Raw genomic sequence first — 21,184 nt, forward strand, 5'->3', positions numbered from 1 at the left:
AACATTCCTGTCAGGGTCTTCATTACACATATTAAATTTATAGCCACTTCAAAAAAAATAGTAATTATCCCAGATACCTATATTTGGTAGGAAGAATTATATAGTAGTATGCCCGATAATTTCTATGAAAAAAAATCACATTATTTGAAACGCCATAAAAATTGAAAATGTTAGAACAGTTTGTAAGAGTGATGAATTAATCAGAAGGGAAAAGAAATCAAGTGTGCATTAAATATGCTAATTATAATATGGATATTGTTCTCATTTGCATCATATAAGTACAGATATGAAGATATATGCGAAAAGAAGAAAATACTGTCCAGGATCTAGAAAACAAGCTTAGAAATTTTAATTTTAGTTTACTGATTTTGCCCAGAGTTGCTTTCTGACATATGGGAAGTCACTTATCACTGCTATACTTTTGAATGCAGTTTCATGATTGGCTTCAGTGATTGTATATATGGAAACTGCTGCCATTAGAAAACAAGAGAGGGAATAAGCAGCAGTTAAATCAGCTTAAGTAAACTACAGAACAACACAATCACCACCACATTTGTAAAATGGATAGAACAGTGCTCCTCCACCTTATGTGGTAGCACTGCAGAGAAAAAGACACGGACAGGTGCTGTGAATAAAGTGAATGGAACCACTACAAACTTCATGAAGGTATAAGACATTGTTATAAAAGACAGCACTAGCTTATTTATATATGTCAGAGGTTCATTTTATGGACAATATTCTCGGTGCACCAGATGTCTATTGTTAAGTATAAAGTTCTACAGATGCCCTGTCATTCCATGTTAGGAATTAAATAATACATGAATTAGAATCTATGGGCAGATATAAATTTGTAAGTATTTAGTACAGAAATTAATAACTTGATAGGTTGTTAAGAAATAGCATGACATACACTATATCTGCACAGTGATATGAGCTTGGTGGAAATTTATTGATTTTTCATGTGAAATAATTTGTGTTGTTTACTTATATTATTCCTAGCACACCAAGCACGCTGCCTTATAACAGTAAGGTAGAAAAAGGACTATTTTAACAGTCTTCAGAAAACATTTTAAGTATTTAATAAATTTGTTTATGAGGAGGAAAAATAAAAGCAAATTCTATAACTGTAAAGTCACAAGTGCTTAAGCTTTACAGTAAGAGTTCTACAAAGCCTGTGGATGTTGTTCACAGATTTGCTGTTGTCCATTCCAGAAATAAGAAGCCACTGTATCCATCTTAGAAATATGAAGCTATCGTACAGTTCTAATACAGGGCTAAACTTTGTAGAGTTCAGGAATCCCACAGTTTCACAGTTCAAGAACATTTATATACCCTTTTTTTTTGTACCTGTGCTTTTCAAGAAATCTAAATATTAAAGAGGGAACTCTCTAGTTCAGTTTCAAAAAGGAAAGGAAAGCAGACAACTCTGATGAATACATAACAGAGGTCTCCAGACATTTTACCAATAAAAACCTGAATTCAATCTATTTGACTTGATTTGTTGCACATCTGTACAAGATATAAAAGTGATATTGTTTTTCCTGCTTTGTCAGTACAGCATTATCAAACAATAGGGAGAGGATTAACTAACTATGCAAGGAAATTCTAAAATGTGAAAGCAACGAGGACATCAGAGGAGCCACACCTGAGCAACAGACATAAACCGAAGAAGATCTAATAAAAGCAGCTGTAGGGATCCCATCTTACACACCCCTAAAACTCCTGCCCATAAGTGGTCATATTATTCCTTCCCTGATAAGTAAAATTTTAACATGACACAATGCAATTGTATGCAATAGAGTTAGCCTGAGCTACTGAAGATTAAAAATTGGTTCAGCTGTGCCTCTGGCTGGCATGCTGCCATTCAGATGATGCTCTCTTCTTTACTTGCATCTCACAGAGCCCTGTCTCTGTGAGGTGTGGTAGCCACACATTTTTTCCTGTAAACTTTAAGAAAAGCTCTGAAACACTGGGTTTCACTGGCAGAATCTGACTTCTGTCTCAGAAGCATAGGGTGAAATAAAAGATGCAGGGCTGAAGGGAAGAAGAAAAAAAAAAAGTGATCAGGTGGATACATCAGCTCTTATGACCACTTAAACTTTTAAAGTGTTTGTGAAGTGCTTGGGGTGGGACAGCCTCTGTGCATAGACTATTATCTTTCAGCACAATCATACAATCCTTCTGAAACACATATGGACTAAAAATGATTATTATTATTATTACTATTTTTTTTTCAAAAGGAAGTCACAACCAATTTACGGTTGGCACTTGGAAAGTGTTACAATTTCAAACATGTCAGGAGCATACTTAACAGTTCCTGATCTTCCTGTAGAATTATTTGAAGTGTTCCAGCTCTTCTGTGTAGTCTGGTTATGATCTACTTGCACCAGGGCTGGATACCATAAAGCCATGTTGGATGGCATAAAACCAAATGGCCTAAATCAAATGGCCACATATAATTTCAAATTTTTGTGTAATGTACAAGAAAAGCTGACCAGAGAAGATCTAGAACAGTTTTCCTCAGTTACACTGCATCGAATGATTTTGATATTGTTATTTTCCAGATACTGAGTGGGGCAAAACTAGTTTAAAAACATTCAAGACACTTGGTATAATATATCTGATATTTCTCACAAAACTATAAGCAGTAAGAAGCACAAATTTTTGTAATGAAGGAAATTTCTTCTTAGAGTTTTGATTCATATTTCACTATTATTTTTACTTAATAAAACAAATCTACAGTGATTATTCTCAGATAAGTTGACAAAATATTGTGACTACCAAAATCTAAGGCTGAATTCAGGCTACAAATGAATCAACATTATAACAGAAGCACAGAATGGTTTGAGTTGGAAGGGACTTTAAAGACTGCCCAGTTCCAAACCCCCTGCCATGGGCAGGGACGCCTCCCACCAGAGCAGGTTGCCCAAAGCCCCATCCAGCCTGGCCTTGAACACCTCCAGGGATGGGGCATCCACAGCTTCTCCGGGCAACCTGTGCCAGTGCCTCTCCACCCTCACAGTGAAGAATTTATTCCTTATATCCCATCTAAACCTACTCTCTTTAAGTTTCAAATCATTACTCCTTGTCCTATCCCTACACTCCCTGACAAAGAGCCCCCTTTAGGCACTGGAAGGCTGCTATGAGGTCTCCCTGTAGCTTTCTGTTCTCTCGGCTGAACAACCCCAACTCCCTCAGCCTGTCTTCACAGGAGAGGTCCTCTAGCCATTTGATCACCTTGTAGCCTTCCTCTGGACTTGTTCTAATACTTCTGTGTCTTTCTTGTCTGGGGGACCCAGAGCTGAACACAGTATTCCAGGTGGGGACTCTCAAGAGCAGAGCAGAGGGGAAGAATCACCTCCATCAACCACACTTTGATGCAGCCTAGGATGTGATTGGCTTTATCAGTCAACATTATCACTGAATGTTGACTAGAAGAAAAGAAAAATTATAAGCAGAAAAAATAACAGTCTTATCTGATAAACATAAAGTGATTTTTAAATCAATTATGTAAAAAAAAAATCTTAAATCAAATCTGTAAATTCAACTTTAAAACTAGAAAAAAATACTTTGTAAAGGAGGACAGAAAATCAAACACTCATTTTTCATTCAAAGGAAAAGGCAGTTATCCAGAATTTTAGGTTGTTCTTCCTAGCCTACTCTTGTCTGACTTTAGTCTCATTCTTTGCCTCCATGAAAACTGAACGCTCTATACAATTGTAAAATGAGAATAAAAGCTTATATTACAGAATACATTTTTTGGTTAAAACACAAACAACCTGTAATGTACATAAAATAGTATAAATTTAAAATGTATACAATTTACTAAGTGAAATAGCGTAATATATGATAAATATATATCTTACTTGTTAGAAGGTATATTTAGTGGGCAAGCACACAGCTGACAGTCTTCAGCTGTCCCTTTAGTAGGATCACCATAGAAACCAGGAAGACATCTATCACAATACGAACCACCTGTGTTGTGTTTGCAGTCCTGAATAGAAGATGAAAAGTACAAATTCACAATTAGAGAACATTCACAATTAGACAAAGACCTTGAAGGTCATTTATCTAACCTATCTTCTCAACTGGATTGTAAGAAGTCTGCAAGGTATGTTCTGATTTTCTGTTGTTAGTTGAGAAACAGTTCTAGAGACTAGCTATAACAATTAGTGCTGTACACACATTGGGTATTTATGCTCTCTTAGATAAGTTTTCTGTAAAACATAAAGAAATGTTCCAATGTACAACTGCCAAGTATTGTTTTAGCTTGCTTAAATAAAAGCAGCATTCAGAGAATCACAAAACAGGTTTAGTATTGCAGTCTTGAAACAGCCTTATTTTTTTTGACAAACAGTTTTCAGATGCTGACCTCAGAATTACAGCTTAGAAGATATGCTTTATAAAAAATAGATTATTATATTTCACATTTAAGTGCATTAACTCATCTTAAAAGGTATATGGGTAGCAGCATATTAAATATACTTGAGTAGCATACTAAATATACTAAATGTGAAGAGTAGTAAAGCCTTAACTGTTTAATTAATACTTGTTTGCTAGCAAACAATCCAGACTATTTTATGGTAGAAACAAGGACAAGTATACTGTTTATAGGGCCTTACTCATCAGTAGCTTTTCCTGCATGTGATTGGCCTTCATAATACAAGACAGTTTGAGAGAGATATGAAACATCCAATGCCTAAAAGTGGCAGCAGTAGGTCTCTATTTCTGTATATAGCCTTTGACGTGATCTCAAATTAAATGATTTTTTTTTTTTTGGCAGAATGGGAAGTGGTCCTCTGAGAACAGGCTTCCCATGCTGAGTTCTAACAACAGCTGCTTCGTAAATTTTAAAGAAAAATTATCCCTTCTACTATTCTTCTTCACCACATAGGATTAAAAATCCTAAATAATTTGGCAGAATACATCACAGGCTCAGTAAATTAGTTCTCTGGTTTAGTTTTTTTTTTTTTTTCTTCTCTCCACATTTTAGCACACCGGATTATTACTTTGAATGTTATTTGCTACAAGATGGCCAAGTGCAGCCCTTATGAAGCATGAAAACAGAGAAAGAAGCAGAAACGTTTTTGACTGTTAAATTACATCTTGATGTGCTTAGGTATAGATTGAAAAGGCATGTGACAACTCAAAAAGGCCAACATGAAAGCCATGAGATAGATTTTTATTTAATGGGGAATGTTCTGATCTGATTTAGATAATGCATAAGGCTCCAGATCAATTGTAGAATTTCTGTTTCACCCTAAATATTTCCCTAAGATGCTCCTTTAGCATTCTTGACTTTTGTTAACGTGTAAATATTTCCAAACTCATGATCTTATTAAAGCAATTTTAAAGTATTCTTCAAAATGTTTTTATAGTTTACAGTAAGTCATGTATATGGTACTGATTGACATTTAACAGCATTACCACCTGAAATACATAATATATCCTCAATAAAGGATAAATAATGGCACTACTCTAAGGAACACTGGTTTGTTTATTCTTTCTGTCTTTTTCTTTCTTTCTGCCGGATTTTCCAGGATTACAATGAAGTTCTTTGCATTGTGCTCTGCAGAGCTGGTGCCATACATTTGGGTAGCTGAATAAGCCCAAAACCATTTTCAGTCATAAGCACACTGGAGTCAGAAGTATCTGTCTCCAGAAATGCTGTTTACTTCTAAAGGGTGCATTCTTATTGCTTGTGTGTATACAATCAACATATCTTTGAAATGAAAGCATTAGTCACCATACTAAGTTTTCACATATTTGGTAGATTGTCTGTTAATACCAACTATTGAGACCCCCTAGTCAAACAAAATTATGGCTTTAGTACCTTCAGGTGGGCTAAATTCTACTTCATTAGGTCATTTAAGTCTATTTGATTGTTACTTCAAGTGCGAATATTCAAAAAGAATCTACAGGCCATACTTAAAAAGGAACTAGGAACATTAAGATAACGCTTTTAAAAGATGTGACAAAAAGAATTTCAATGTTACAAAAGAAAAACCCTTTACAATTCAACTTTTTTAAAGCATTATGTCAAATTATTTGTACTTTTCCTGAAAAATAATGGATTCTTCTTCTGTGTTAAGTTTAGATTTAAATGCCCTCGGAAATATCTTTATGCAGTTCATATTCTTGAAAAACATTTATGTCAAAGATGCTATTAAAGTGAGGGGAGCTAACACGCTATTTTAAAGCTTACAGATTGGTATTTGCAGCTGCTTCTTTTTTAAGTTAAAAAAAAATAATACACAAACACACAACAAAAACCCTTCCATTTTCTGAGAAAACAATTCACATTGCAAAGAGCTGACCTTCTTCTCTTTGAATAATTTTCTAAAAATATAACTCTAGTACATTTCCATGTACTAATTCTCCTTAATCCAGTTCTCTATATCTACTTATTTCTTAACTGTAACTCTAAATTAAAAAAAAAAAATTAAAAAGGAACAAAACACTCATATAGTGCCAAAATCTGTGCATATGTTGTACTGTGTATATGTCAGAGTTGGGCTGAGAAATAACAATCTTGTGTGGTCCTACTTTTCTGCCTGAGCCGGTCTCAATTTTACTGGACAAAGAACAAGAATTATATAGTACATGGATGTGACATACTTTGCCTGTTCCTTTCAGTGATGCATTGAATTTTATGTTCACTTGCCAAATTTCTAGATCACTTTAAGTACGGAAATAGTTGGATTATTAGCCCTTCTGAAGACATTATCAATACTCATGAAAAATTTGTTTTCTTGATATCAGTTGGTTGAATCTCAATTTGAAACATGCAAAATATACAGCCGTGGTTTTAAGCATGATCCAGTTTGAGTAATATCTAATTACACTGAGATTATTTCCTTAAAAGGTGCTTAAGCCTGTGAAGTCTTAATTTCATGTTTGTATGAACATTCATATTTTTTTGTGTGTCATGAGACTGGCTGTAAAGAAGATTATGATCAACTGTCCTTAACTTGCCCAGTACATTATATACATGTTCCCTTGGAAATACAGTTGGTTCTAACACATTGATTCATTGGTTTTGGTAAAAATCAATCCTCTGTTCCATAGACCCTTAGATTTTTATGACCAAGAACTAGTTTATTCTCATATGTTTATGTCATCGAATTACAGTGACTAGATCTCAAGTTACTTTGAATGCATAAATTTTCTGGACCTATTTCATATCCAAATACCAACAAACTTCACTTAGACAACCTGAGAATAGAACACTTAGACAAACTTAGAATAAACCAGACTGTGAATTTTATTTTCTTTAAAAAACTTATGCATGAATCAGACCTTCTTGCCTAAAGATTTTATTACTGGTGTCCTGGAGTGCATTTTTCACCACTTCCTATTGAGCTGGCTCTCCCAGTTTGGAAGAAACCAAGTGGACATCTGTGCACCCCGTGTCACGGAACCCTACATTCACTGAAAACCTCCTCTGCTTACCTGGGTCTGCATATGAAAGTATGAATATAGAGAGAAACATTCTAAATAGAAGGCTAGTGATAAAATTAAAACTTTAATCAATGAGTATGACAGAGTCCAACACAGTGCTTTGGCATGTTGCTGCCCTATCTCAGGTTATATCTACCATGGATATCAGGGAAGATACTAGTTAAAGAAAATGAAAACATATGCCTATGTGCCTATTTTGGTATATTTCCTAGTCATCTAGACCAGAAAATTTTATTCTCTCTTTGAGAGCATGAACGTGTTCTTCTAGCATTTTCAAACCACTGTAATGTTTAGATTTTATGACCAATTCCCTTTTCTGGTGTTAACAAATGCAATCAAGAGCAATGCACAGGCTTTATATTTTCACCTGTGGTATATCCTTTACTGCATTTAGCTGAGGATCCATCATTATGTTACTGTGTAAATGAAAATGTCGCTCCTGTGATGAAAACTGTCAAAAGCACATGTCAAATACTTCTGACGCGGGCCTCCATCTACATGCCACATGCTGTTTATACACAAAGAAAGAAAATACAAAATGGATGCAACTGGAACTGCCCTCTTAGCAATTTCAGCACCTCTTTAAGGGGAGGAAAGATCTGTTTTTTCTGGGCTTACTAGTGGGAAAGTAACATGTTGCCATGAATGAAGTGTTGAAATGTTTTTGCTGTTCACAAGGATTAGATTTAACCAGCCTCTTATAGCTGCCATAAATGTGTGCATGTAAAATTACAAAAGAGTATTTCTGTATGCTAGAACTTGCCCTATGTACCAAAGCAGTTATGTATTATCACAATGGTAACGAGAATGATATATCATACATCTCTCTATATGGCTGCTGTGGGGATCAAAGGGCTTTGCAGGTTACTGCAAGATAGGCATTAAAATAAGCTTTTTATACAGACCTATGTCGAAGCAGATGATTTAAGCTTTTATCATGAGTCAAAAACATATTTCAGCTGCTTTTCAACTACATTTCAAAGCTGAGGAAGAGTAAAAAAGTATCATATCAGTAAATTAGGTGCCTAAATTGTCTGTTGTATTACTGGAAAAACACCATGAATAATAATAAGGAGGCCAAAAGGCTGTGTAAACCTCAATAGAAAGAATGCCTTTGATGTGAAACATTTCTCTTTTTCAGCATTCAGACTTCTCTCTTTTTCACTTCAAAAGGCTTATGATCCAAATTGAATAGCAGCATTTAATAGCCTGCATGGATACTAACCAATCTAACTTCATTTACAGTGTTTTCAAAGTAAGCTGCAAGAAAACCCAGAACTAGTTTTAAGCTCCCTGTGCTCCTATTCTTTACAGGATGATCTAGTATAAGCTCAGGCAGAACATAAGAAATACAGAATGCTTGATAACACACACAGATTAAAGTACATTTTCAGCAGGTTATTTTCCACTTCCATCTCAGTGCTGTTGTGAATGCACCAGCACTCTTTGAAACATCGAAAGGGGGAGCTCTACTATCTCAGTCAGTAGTAGTTAATAGCAGCTGAAAAGTGCAAAAGCACGACAGTATGCAACTCTACAGCCTTCTTTCACATCCGGACTGGTGTTAGAGAGAAAAATATATAGAGAGAACTTGTGTAAGGGCTAAAACTTGAAGGCACAGAAGCAAGCGACCTCAGAATTCCATCTGACTACGCACCACTAAGCAAAACAGTCAACAGTTACAATATGTCTTAAACAGGATTCTCCCTCTCCTTTCTTTTCTGTTAACTGATTTTATCCCACACTGATGTTATAGACATCAGAGCTGGAGGCTACAGTAATTACATTAATGTAATAAATTCTATCTTTGTCAAGAAACACAAATCCCTATTACCCTAGTGATGGTAAATATTTTCATTGCATATAAGTGAAGGATTCAAAACATGACTGTCATGTCATACACATTTTTTGTCCTAGGCACTTCTTTAAGGCTTACAGTATAATTAAATTGAGAATCATTTTTAGCTTCTATTCATGAAAAAGCAATTTGAAGAATTCACTGATCCAGACATTAAAGATGTCTTGTTTTGTACAGCAATGCAATTAAACATCTTGTATGGGGAAAACAGGAAGACCAGCAATAATTCTAAATGCCAAATTACATTGAAAAAAGCCTGAATTTTCATTTTGGACATTTCCCAGCTGCTTTTTCTTAAGCAAATAAAAGGGAACATTTAGAAACATGCAGAATACCAAGTCTGCTTGAAATTCTGTGGGGAAATGAGAGTATGATACCCCACTAAACTGGCAAGAGCTCAAATTGTGTTTCTGCAAGACTAATGAAATGAGAAGTGTTGTTTCAAGCTTCATGCCATATCAGACAATGTAAAACTAAAATGCCCTTGAGTTAATCAGAACAGTCTATTCAGCATAATTCCCCAATTCCAAAAGGCTACTGAATGGGCTGGAAATAGTGGTGTACTGGTATATTTGCTGTGGATAATATCACAGATTTAATTGCTGAATTATTAGGTAACTCCTAATAAAATCTCCATATCCTATAAGAAAAATAAGTTGATTTACCCAAATGATATACTTTTATTATTTTATTTTATTATTTTAATATATGTTATAATTTATTTTTAATATATTTTAATATATTTTATAATTTATAATATATTATTTTATAAATTATATTATTTTAAATATATTTTTACAATTTATTAAGTATTTCTTCAAGGTTACTAGGAATTTAGATGAAGAAAGCCATAAACAATATCTCCATATCATACTAGAAAAGAATTTACTAAGTTATCTGCTACATTCTATAAAATGTAGTGTAAAACACTGCAGAAGACAGGAGGGGGAGAAAATTCTTGCATGGAAGAATATGGACACATTTGTTGTTTTCTACATGCCATATACTATTGATTCTATTTCAAAACATAAATCATATGTAAATAAAAAACTGTATTTTGTTTAATTGTAGAAGAAACCATATCTTGGCATAAGGGGATCCTTAAGTTCAGCAACAGTTCAACATTAAGATCTCTGTTTTTTTCTCCTCAACTATTCCAGGTCTCAGAGGTGGCTAATTCAATTGCACTTCCATACTGAAATTATGTTGATCATGTTCATTAGGTTTCCCTTATAGTGACACTTACCAGGCATTCCCCTGTGATATCATCACACATTTCTGCATGACCAAAGCATGTACATGGTGCACAGACTCCACCAAAAATTGTGCCATTCACACGCCTGTGTCGAGGCCAACAATACTGCAAGGGAGATAACACATTAGGTAAACAGTTAAACAACTTGTTTGAATGGAGAAAAGAATGGGATTTTGTAAAATATAGTTGTATTTGATACATGCGCACAAAAATACGTGCTTGTCAAATGAATAAGAAACACCAACATTTCTCTAGAAATCTGTTCTTCCTGGTGCTGTGGCTTTGCACTGACCTTAGCATTATTTGTAGGTGTGAGATTAGAGGAAGCCTTAACTTGATTATTCTTCTGAAATGGTAAAATAAAGCAGAGGAATGAAGAACTGAAATATGACAGCATCAAAGCAAGAGGTACAAACTGAAAACAAAAGCCAGAAGGCAAAATATTGAAGGAGAGAGAAGGAGAGAAGAAAACCCCAAAACAACAAAAAAAACTTTTCTGAGCAGCTCAGCTGCAAAGAGCAATTAAAACACCATTTAGTCTTTTCTGTTTGGAGTCTAATAAAAAGCTACACTGAAATAAAGCACAGGCTAAAAACAAAGCTACCCTTTTATTTACAAATTGTTTCTTAAATATAAAGTACAATCATTTCCCTTTAAGAAGGTGAGCTTTATTTTTATTTTTTATTTTTTTTAATGTTAAATTCAAATCAGTATCAAATCCATGGATAGTTTTTTCTTAGGAAAGGTGACATCATACAATGGTGATTTATCAGTGAAAATTCAGCTATTCCATTTCTTCCTAATACGATGTCAGGTAGCAGTCTTCCTTACTATATATGTCACAAATGGCTTTATAGTTTTTGCAAACTATTTTTCCTCAATAAGACTACTCATGTGATACAAGGATTTTGCATAATGGAAAAAAGTGCATGATATAGTGTTGACCTTCAGAAGCACCTAGTTAATACTAGAGAAAGTAGCTTTGTAGTGATAGAATACTGAAAATATCAGCTAATAAAGAAAATCCCTTCCCCTTCACCACTCTCTCCAAGAGGAAACAAGGAGATTCTCATTTATAAAAATACAGACAATGTCCATTTTTGTCTAATTACTACAAAATGTGTAAGTAATTTGTAGATTAATTGAAAAGACTTTTAAAAAGAATATTTTCCTTTTATTTTCCTTTTTGTTCCCCCCCCCGTCCCCCCCTTTTTTTTTTCATTCTTGGTCACATTCCTAACAAAACATAAATTCTAAAACTTAAAATTCAGAGTTATAAAATCCAGAAAAGAAAAACAGGTTAGCAGAAAATGCTCTATTTTTTTCTTCTGTGACATGAGATGCAACTCCCTGTTTCTTTATAAATCTACTGTAATCTTTTTCAGTGATTCTGCAAAGAATGATCTTATGCACAGATAAACATAATATTGCACCACAAAGGACTCCAGAAGTCCCTAATTCTAAATGGCTTAGACATGGAATGTCAACAAAAAAACTTAAAACAGACCTAAAATAAAAGTTTACAGATTGAGATCTTAAGAAAAGAAATGACGTCACATTTAAAAATCAGGAAAGTTCTGAGTTGTCTGATCATCTAACCGTTCTGACCATCATAGTGGTGCAAGTTAAACAAAATTTCTTCCATAGGGAAAGTAAAAGAGTTGATAGAAAGGGAATAAATCTAGTAGAGAGGAGCAATTAGACATAAAGATTTTGACAAATAAAGGTCAGAAGATTCACAGGAGTAGAACAAAGTAAATACCACAAATGAGTTCCACCAGTATTTGAAATTTAAAATTTTATCTGCTTTACCTAAGCTCATGTAATTATGTGTACAGTTCTCAGACATACTAGCAAAAACATAACAAATTTATTTTAACAGAATCTTGTAGAAAATGAGTTCAAAAATTGTGCAATGGAACAATATTAAAAGAGACAGCATATTTTAAACAGTATTGGTTGTTTTTCGAAGACTGATCATGCCAAAACATTCATATCAAGAAAATAAGGAAATAATGGTTGTCTTTAGTGCTGCAGCAACTATGCCAGATACCACAATATTATAACACAGGAAACAAAGACATATATTACATTTTAAGAAGAGAAGATGAAAATGAAAACCTGCATAAAATCAATAAAAATAAAACTGTGCTAGACTGAAACTGGAACAACCAAAGTGGTGGCAAAGGACAACAGTGTTCAGAAGAAAAAAAAATATACAGTATTCTAAATAATCCCACATCTTCAGTTTATCATTGCATATTCTCAGCTGCTAGTCTCCCTGCAAATCTAAAACTTTGCCTTTTTTTTTTTGCTTGTCCTTGTTATAAAAAGCAAGCCATCTACTCAGAACACAAAAATATTTCCACATTTTCATCTATCAAGCATAACTGTTGCACATATATGTTGAACCTCAGCTACAAAAGACTTATGAGAAATTAATTCAGTGAATAAAGGCATGGAAATGAAAAATTTTAACTGTCTTGCTATCCTAAAATAGGACAGCTTTGTCAAATGGCATTTCTGAACTGTTCAAAAGCGCTCTGAAATTCAGTAAGTGTGCTTAGGCAAAAGTCTATCACATCTTTTTGGTCTTCATTCTTGGGAAGAAACCCAACATAGGGAGGTAGGGAATACAATTTGTTTAGTTCAATAGGTCTGCAATAGCAAGCAGTCAGGGCAGGCACTGAAGAGTGTCCATACTCACCACTGCAGAGACTTTGAAGTTGCAACTACATATGTTCTTTCTATTTGGGTATATGATCTTAAACACGTATCACATTTTAGGAACTGTTTTGAATTGGACAGAAGGCTTAGCATGAAATCAAAAAATCATAGAATCATTTAGTTTGGAAAACTAAATCTTAAAATCATCAAGTCCAACACAATGTCAGACAGAAAATTTCAGCAACACGAGGTCAGGAATTCTACCCATGCCCTACAGCTTCTACAGCAAAAGTAGACACTGAAACATCTGCAGACAGAGCCTTTCATTTGTTTTCTTGCAAATCACAGCTAAGTCTTAACTGAGGTGAAAAATGGACAAGTCCAAAAAAAAGTGTGAAGCACAATGACTGTGTCCAGCTTTTTATCTCAAATAACTAAACAGACAATCGTTAGACTTCAAATTGATTTCTCAGCCACAGTAGGCAATATTCTCTTTTTTCCTGTCTGTACCACTGTGGAAGTGTTAGGAATATCCATTAATTGCTTCCGGTCTTCTTTCTAGATTAGTTTATCTAGCCCCAGCAAGAAGCAAACGCATTTGGCATAAAACTACACTCTAGGCCCTAAATATCACATATAAGCATTGAAGATTTTAAAGAAAAAGAGAGTTGACAAGCAAATGCCTAGAGTGCCTGTGTAAATGGCATACCGTTTGTAGTTTTGTGAAGCAGAGCATCTTGGTGTTTGAAGCTATTTCCTCAAAGGCAGATCTTTTGAAGATTATCCAAGCTATTCACATATGAGCTAGTTAATCTTATGTGTACTTGTATGAACATACTGTGTGCCAGCTAATGTATCTGTGGGAAAGTGTGCATTTTCTGAGTATGTGTATATGTTATTATCTGTAATGGGACCAAACTAATGGGAAACAATCCTCATGGGAACACACACATAATCCTCAAAGACTCCAAAGTCCTGGGAAAAAAAATGAGGCAACTCAACTGCATTACCTCAGGTAATTTGTTCCAGCTTTGTTGTGCACAGAACGCATTAACTGCCATTCTCCTAATTTTAGGAGAATCAATTGGCTGAAGTCCAATTGATTCAGCTGAATTCACTGAAATGCGAATACTGTTCGCACTTCCTTTTGTTAAGAGAAATATATTCTTTTCATAACCACAGAGGTGTAAAACTCCAGATTCCAAATATTATCAAATGTAATGAACTACTACCTAGAAATAAAGGTAACTAGACAAGCTATACCAAATTTGTAACAGGAATGGACAGTTCTCTTATTACTTTATATCAACACAGCGATACTGGTTGCTTATAATTATCACAGTTTAACACAATTGATCTAGTCTGCATCATGATACTCACCTCACATGAGGTACCATCATACCCTGGGGGACAGTCACATAACTCCACTGCAGATGCCACCTTTCTCCCAGCTGAAGAGTGGTCAGCAGCTTCAATACTAACACCATCTAGTCTGGATGTAACAGAAATTAAACTGTTAACACAGAGAATTAGGCAGAAATATATGTGTACCTGTATGCAACAGTGTATACGGACATTGTTTAGCTTGCTTACTTTTTTTCTGTTTAAAAATAAGGAGGTTTTCATAGTCATCTATTTCTTCCTGAACTACGTCTGTAGGCTTGTTACTATTTTTGTCCATCATGTGAGGGAGACTATGGTCAGACATACATTGATAAAAATAGATAAAAATTTCTCACAGCACTGTATCAGGAGAAGGAAGGCTATTCCTGTCCAGCAAGCAGCATGTTCCAACTTGCATTACAGCTGTATATAGAGAGAACTTGACACCAAGCAATGTGTTCAAAATTTATAAACCACTACTCCCGCTTTCTAAAATATTACATTACTTATCTTTGGTTATCAGATATTTTTATGCTGGAGAGCTGGCCTCTGTAAAAAAGATTTCATCTCTGTCCATAAGGGTCTAAGTGTTATGTACATGGAATAAAACCTTCTACCATATATATTAGTTTTCCCAATGACAGAGAAGAGATGGATGGAAAAATTTCTGCTTAATGCACCATCAAGAATCAGAGGACAAAAAGGAAAATTATTTATCTTCAAATTTTTATAGCCTAACAAGGATATCACCAGTACTTACGGTAGTAGCAATTAGTCCTACAACTCGGAACTTCCATCATATAACTTTAGGGAAAGGAAGATGGGAAAAGCAAGCCAAAAAGTTTAAAACAAAAAACAAAAAATTGCTCTAAAAAAGAAATTCTAGAATTCTCTCCCCTTGTTTAGACAAAAAGTAAACATCAGATTTATTAAAACTAAACAAAAATTGAAGTATTATTAGAGACAAAAAAAAAAAAAAAAGATAAGCTTACAGGTAATATGAGTCAGCAATGAGTGAGCTATGAGCCAGCAACGTGCCCTTGTGGCCAAGAAGGCCAACGGCATCCTGGGGTGCATTAGGAAGAGTATTGCCAGCAGGTTGAGCGAGGCGATCCTCCCCCTCTGCCCACACCTGGAGTATTGTGTCCAGTTCTGGGCTCCCCAGTGCAAGAGGGACATGGATCTACTGGAGCAAGTCCAGTGGAGAGCTACTAAGATGATGAGGGGACAGGAGCATCTGTCACACGAGAAGAGGCTGAGAGAGCTGGGCCTGTTCAGCCTGGACAGGAGAAGGCTGAGAGGGGATCTCATCAATGTGTATAAATATTTGAAGGGAGGGTGTCAGAAGGATGGGGCCAGACTCTTTCCAGTGGTGCCCAGCAACAGTACAAGAGGCAACAGGCACAAACTGAAGCACAGGAGGTTCCAGCTGAATATGAGGAAACACTTCTTTACTGTGAGGGTGACAGAGCACTGACACAGGTTGCCCAGAGAGGTTGTGGAGTCTCCTTCTCTGGAGATATTGAAAACCCGCCTGGATGCCATCTTGCGCAACGTGCTCTGGTTGATCCTGCTTGGCAGGGGGATTGGACCAGATATCTCCAGAGGTCCCTTCAAACCCCAGACATTCTGTGATACTGTAATATGCAAGCCAGATGTAGTTTACCTCAACTAACTCAACATCTAAGGAAACAAATCGGTTTTGAAGATTTAATTCGTATAAGAATTCAGAAGGAACATTAGGGGATTATGACAATCATTTGACATTTTCACTCACCAATCTTAATGGAATGTTTGATTACTAGAGCTTCCTGAAAAGCTTCTTCTGAAGTCTCTTTCTGCAGAAAATACCTTTCTATCATGACATGCATTTTGTTAAAAACTAATCCATTTTCTTTGAAAAATGTAAAACAAACTATTTTTTTCCATACTAAGGCATTAATCTTTTGGCTGCCAAAAAAAGCTGAAAGTTGTTTGAATAACCTTGGCTAAGAAAACATCCAAGAATAATATTTTGTTGTTACTGTAGTGGGGGCAAAAAAGGTTAAGACAGGATATCTTCCTACTTGCCACGACTGGGTATACAACTGGGCTTTGGAGGGACTACCATTGAAGATTATGCCATTAGAAGCTTGAATCTAACCTGTTAATACTAGAACCTCTATAAAAGGCTCTTGAAACTATTTTGAGAGAATAATGCCTGTTCCTATCCAGATCTTCAGTAAGATCTCTCTCACTTTTCAGTATTTCTCCTTCACTCCATTGCTGCATGCTTATTTTTCAATTGTCCTGGTGAGCTTTCCTTACAGTAAGTTAACACATCTCTAGGATATTAGATATCAATGGTGATTTTAAAAGAAAAAAAAACACTAATAATTTAAGGAGAAAAATATGTAAATGAAGAACCAAACAGCCAGTAAAAGGCCAAGTTTTACCTATCCTTTGAACTACAGCTACTAGTCCCTCTCAGCTAAGTAACGGATCTTGGAACAAAGAGAAGCATTTACACACAGAAACAATCCAACCAGTATTATCCCACATTTGTATTCACTGAATTGTTCCAATTTTCATTAGGTTCTGCTATTCACTAAATGGGATTTTAATGTGTTCAACAGCTTTTAGCATTAACAGTTACTCATTGAAGAAAGCTGCAGTGATTTTTTTTTCTCCCATTTTGATGTTGCAATTTCGATTCCTCGATGCCATTCTGCATTCATTAAAATACATAATGCTGGCAGTAATGGGGCACTAGATCCTGGAGATGCATGAACAATTTGAGATTTGACATCAAGACCAAATATTTAAGCTGACTGTTACTGTCAGCAGGCAACTGTTGACTTCTAAAAACAAACAAGATTAAAAGGGAAGGGGACGTTTCAGGCGGTATCAGCATAGTTTACTGTCTGCTATGCCAGGCATCTGAATCACATTAGCTACATAAGGCACATGAAGTACTGACCCAATCATTGCTCATTTGTCTTGAAGCCAATTCTGTATATGAAGGTAAACCCTCTGCCTTTCCTTCCCTCTTGCTGCTTGCATCTAGCACCAATTCTACACACAGCTGCAAACAACCCACTGTCTTCGGGACCACTTCTACCATAATTCCCAATGGCCATCAGAGCATCTACAATATTTAACATTATTGGCCACTTTGCATATTAAACCTAAAGAAACAGTGCTACTAAGCTTTCTTTGAAGCACAAACTAACAATATTACATTAAATAAAACAATACAAGAGATCTATCTTTTCCTGGCCTGTTGCTTCTACCACAGATGGACTCAAATGCAACAGTTTAGAAAATCTGTCAAGTTTGAGCAGGATTTCTCAATTTAAATCCAGAAACTGTAATCGCATTCAAATAGATTGCTACATTTCTGTGTTCACATTTTTTATCCTACTTGATCATCTAAATGAAAGCCTGCCCATTTGAGGAAGCTGCCTAATTATGCCATACAATGATAACAACATTCTAAGCTTAAAATGACCCACAAAATTTTCTCTAAACATGTTGAAGTCTAACTCACCACTACTGCACTAATATTGTTTAATAACTATTTGAAAATGCTAATATTTAGCTAATGTTTTTAGTGTGTTAAACTAAACAAGGATGAAAAGGATAATCTTTAAGTTAAAGCTCTTGCTAACTTGAGAAAACTCCATTGAATTCTCAGGTTTCTTCCTACAGAACTGAGAGAAAGTTGCTTAGTCTTACAGTGCCTCCATTCTGGTACAGAATTATAACAGCAGTGCTTATTCTAAGTACAGATTATAACAACACCCTTGGAAATCCTTACAAATATATGGATGCTTCATTATACATATTGAAAACTTTCAGTATGTAAATGAACAGGTTGCTAAATAAAGCAATCTCAAATTAGTATATTGCATAGTTCTGCTGATGATTTGAAGAGGAAATTGTCATCCCTGAAGGATCTAATAACCCTGTAATATTTCTGTCTCTCTGCCAGACCTTCTTTATTCTCTCAGAGGAATATCCATCTGTCCACCAGACATACCTGTTTAAAAAAAAAAAAAAAAAAAAAAGGAAAAAAACTGTTCATATCATCTTATCTACTGAAGTTTAGTTCTACCTTATTTCTTTGGCAAAAATGTCTTCCTTTGAAGCCCGTCAACAGTAGTCATTAATGAGCCTAAAATATCGCAAAGAATTTTCTCTTCATAGAGTCTGGACAGTAATCCCAAACCCTGTAGTACTAAGGGGACAGAATAGTGAGAAAACAGTTGTTTTTCATGATCTTAGAGATATCAGCATATCTTTTTGCCTGGTATGTTTTAGCATGAGTTAAAATCAAACAGACAATAAAAAAATCAGTGCTGGGACATACCCTGAAGATCAGTAATATGCCTACAAAAACAAATCCGAAATTGTGCTGGATGACAGTAGGTGCTGTTGCTGCTATATTATGTGACTTAGAGCATGCACTGTTCTACGATTTAACTCCTCCCAGTAAATCCCACCCTGATTGGATTCCTCCAGTGAAATCAAAGATGAAAAATCCAATTCATTTCATTGTGACTAGAATTTCATGCCCTATCTTTTGTCCCACTTAACTGCAATGAGCACACCCTGACAGCAATCAATAAAATGTGTTTAGAGCAAACTGTTTTCAGAATCTTCTGGTTATGCTGATGGTAATCAATGTAATACAGTTACCATTGCATTCTTCTCTGATAAAAAAACATCGGATTGGGGACTGCTAGAGATTATCAATAATGTAAAACTACTTCTAATAAACAAGGTACTCCTCAAAATTCTTCTTCAGTACTTTCTCCAACCCCTTTTTAAATCATTGTCTTTAAGGGACCAGCATTCCTAACCGTAATGTCACTACATCTAGAAGATGGTGGCCACTAACCTGCAAAGCATAAATTATATGTAAGTCCCAGAGCTCATCATATGAAGAATATTTCCAACACATGCTTTTGGAAGGTTACCTATATGACATTCCAAAGGCTGAGTATGAACTTTTTCGACTGTCCTTGAACACCATGGTGGGGAAGTTCTGTGATATGGATACAAGGGATTGCAAGAGTTTGGGCTAATGACCAAATGAGCAAATTAGGAATCAGTTTGGCTCAAATTCAAGATACCCATGATTCACAAATTTATTTACAGAGATGTAATGCACAATAATAAACCACAGAAAGAGAAGGAGATTCGAAGAAACGTATTCTTTTTGCAGTGAAAAAAATATACACTGATAAAGTTCAAATCAGAAAACTGCGTGCTGTTAAGAAAAACTGTCTTTCAGTTTAGGATGTATTTTAATTACCTAAGTATTCAAACAATTGTTGGATTGCTTAAGAAATTTCACAGTAGCAAAAATGGTACATATACTTTCAACAAATAATCACTAAAGTGCTATGGACTCCCTCCATTCCAAATTGGCTCACACCACTGAATCAAGTGATGTCTATATTAGAGAACATTTCAGGTTTCATGACTTGTGAGTAGAAAGCCACTATGTAATCAATTCTGTTGCACATAATAAATAAATAAATAAATAAATAAATAAATAAATAAACACCCACTGCCACCACCACCACCAACAAAAAAACCACCCACAACCATTCAACCATTATTTATGCCACTTAGCTATTAATGTATAGATAAGAGTGCAATTACACAGTATCATGACAGAGGCTGTTTTTTAGTCTACCTGGAGAATTTGCTTGTGCACTTGTGAGAATTTTAAATGTAATATGAGCTTCATAGGTTCAACCATGCTGCAGCCACTAAGATAGAACTGCGTCATCTCATATAACATCTTTCATTTTATCAAAAGGCTCAGAAGAGTTCATATGAAATCATGGTTCTAAGCAGTCCAAGCAGCAATCTGACATAAACCAAGGGAAAGACTTTGGGATTAGCCACTTCTGTGTGTGGTACTTGTTAAAAAGGAGAAAACTCCCCTCTAGCTGTTTTGTCAGTTTAGAGACTTGGAATATTCTCTGGTTCACTGTTAATGTGGCACTGTATGTTCAATAAATTGGGAAAATATATAATTTCTTAACTGAACATGTCATCACTGCATTACATAATTTACCATATATATGGGAATTACAGTTTTCACAAAATAATCATATTTATGGAACTGTCTGTCATTCATGTATTAACAGTCCATCTGATTTCATTCTCTTGCTAGGCTTATTCTTCCTGTTGCCTCCTCGCCTCCTCCCTATCCAAAATGAAAAAAAAAAATCTTCTTGAACATGTAAATAAATGTTATTAATCTCATGATAATAAATTAAAGGCTGTTTTAAATTACATCAACTTGGTTCTCTGAAGAGAGGAAACTAGTGTTTTGAGAAGCTGCCTGTAACAAATTGACACGTTTCCCACATTTACCTGTAGATGGCATTCATCCCATAGCTGTATGTGGCTCTTATGAGGATCCTCTTCACGTTTGCAAGGATAGTCATGAACTCCCTCCTGCTGACTGGCACATCAGTGCCATGCACAAAGAAAGATTCTGGTTTCAGCACAATTTCTTCAGTGTGCACTTCAGAAGGCTGCAGGCGAATCCCCTCTTT

General features: G+C 35.3%; 1 protein-coding gene and 1 long non-coding RNA gene across 5 annotated transcripts in view; one reads left to right on the forward strand and one right to left on the reverse strand.

Moving 5' to 3' along the window:
- The window catches only part of LAMA2 (laminin subunit alpha 2), a 380,279-nt gene that overhangs the window by 152,028 nt on the left and 207,067 nt on the right, over window positions 1–21,184 (reverse strand). For all 4 annotated transcript variants that reach the window (XM_080586775.1, XM_080586773.1, XM_080586776.1 and 1 more), the window contains exons 14-17: window positions 21,000–21,184; window positions 14,622–14,733; window positions 10,566–10,679; window positions 3,867–3,994 (exon numbers count right to left, since the gene is read on the reverse strand). The exon at window positions 21,000–21,184 is cut by the window's right edge and continues 27 nt beyond it. In XM_080586775.1, the coding sequence (XP_080442901.1) occupies window positions 3,867–3,994; window positions 10,566–10,679; window positions 14,622–14,733; window positions 21,000–21,184 (539 nt within the window). The remainder of the gene's footprint in view (window positions 1–3,866; window positions 3,995–10,565; window positions 10,680–14,621; window positions 14,734–20,999) is intronic.
- LOC308192849 lies at window positions 3,975–5,486 on the forward strand. Its single transcript, XR_013949158.1, has 2 exons — window positions 3,975–4,111; window positions 4,784–5,486. It is a non-coding gene; the product is annotated as an uncharacterized lncRNA (long non-coding RNA).

Source organism: Anser brachyrhynchus (genome assembly GCF_964034855.1).
Source record: "Anser brachyrhynchus genome assembly, chromosome: 3".
Classification (NCBI taxonomy): Eukaryota; Metazoa; Chordata; class Aves; order Anseriformes; family Anatidae; genus Anser; species Anser brachyrhynchus.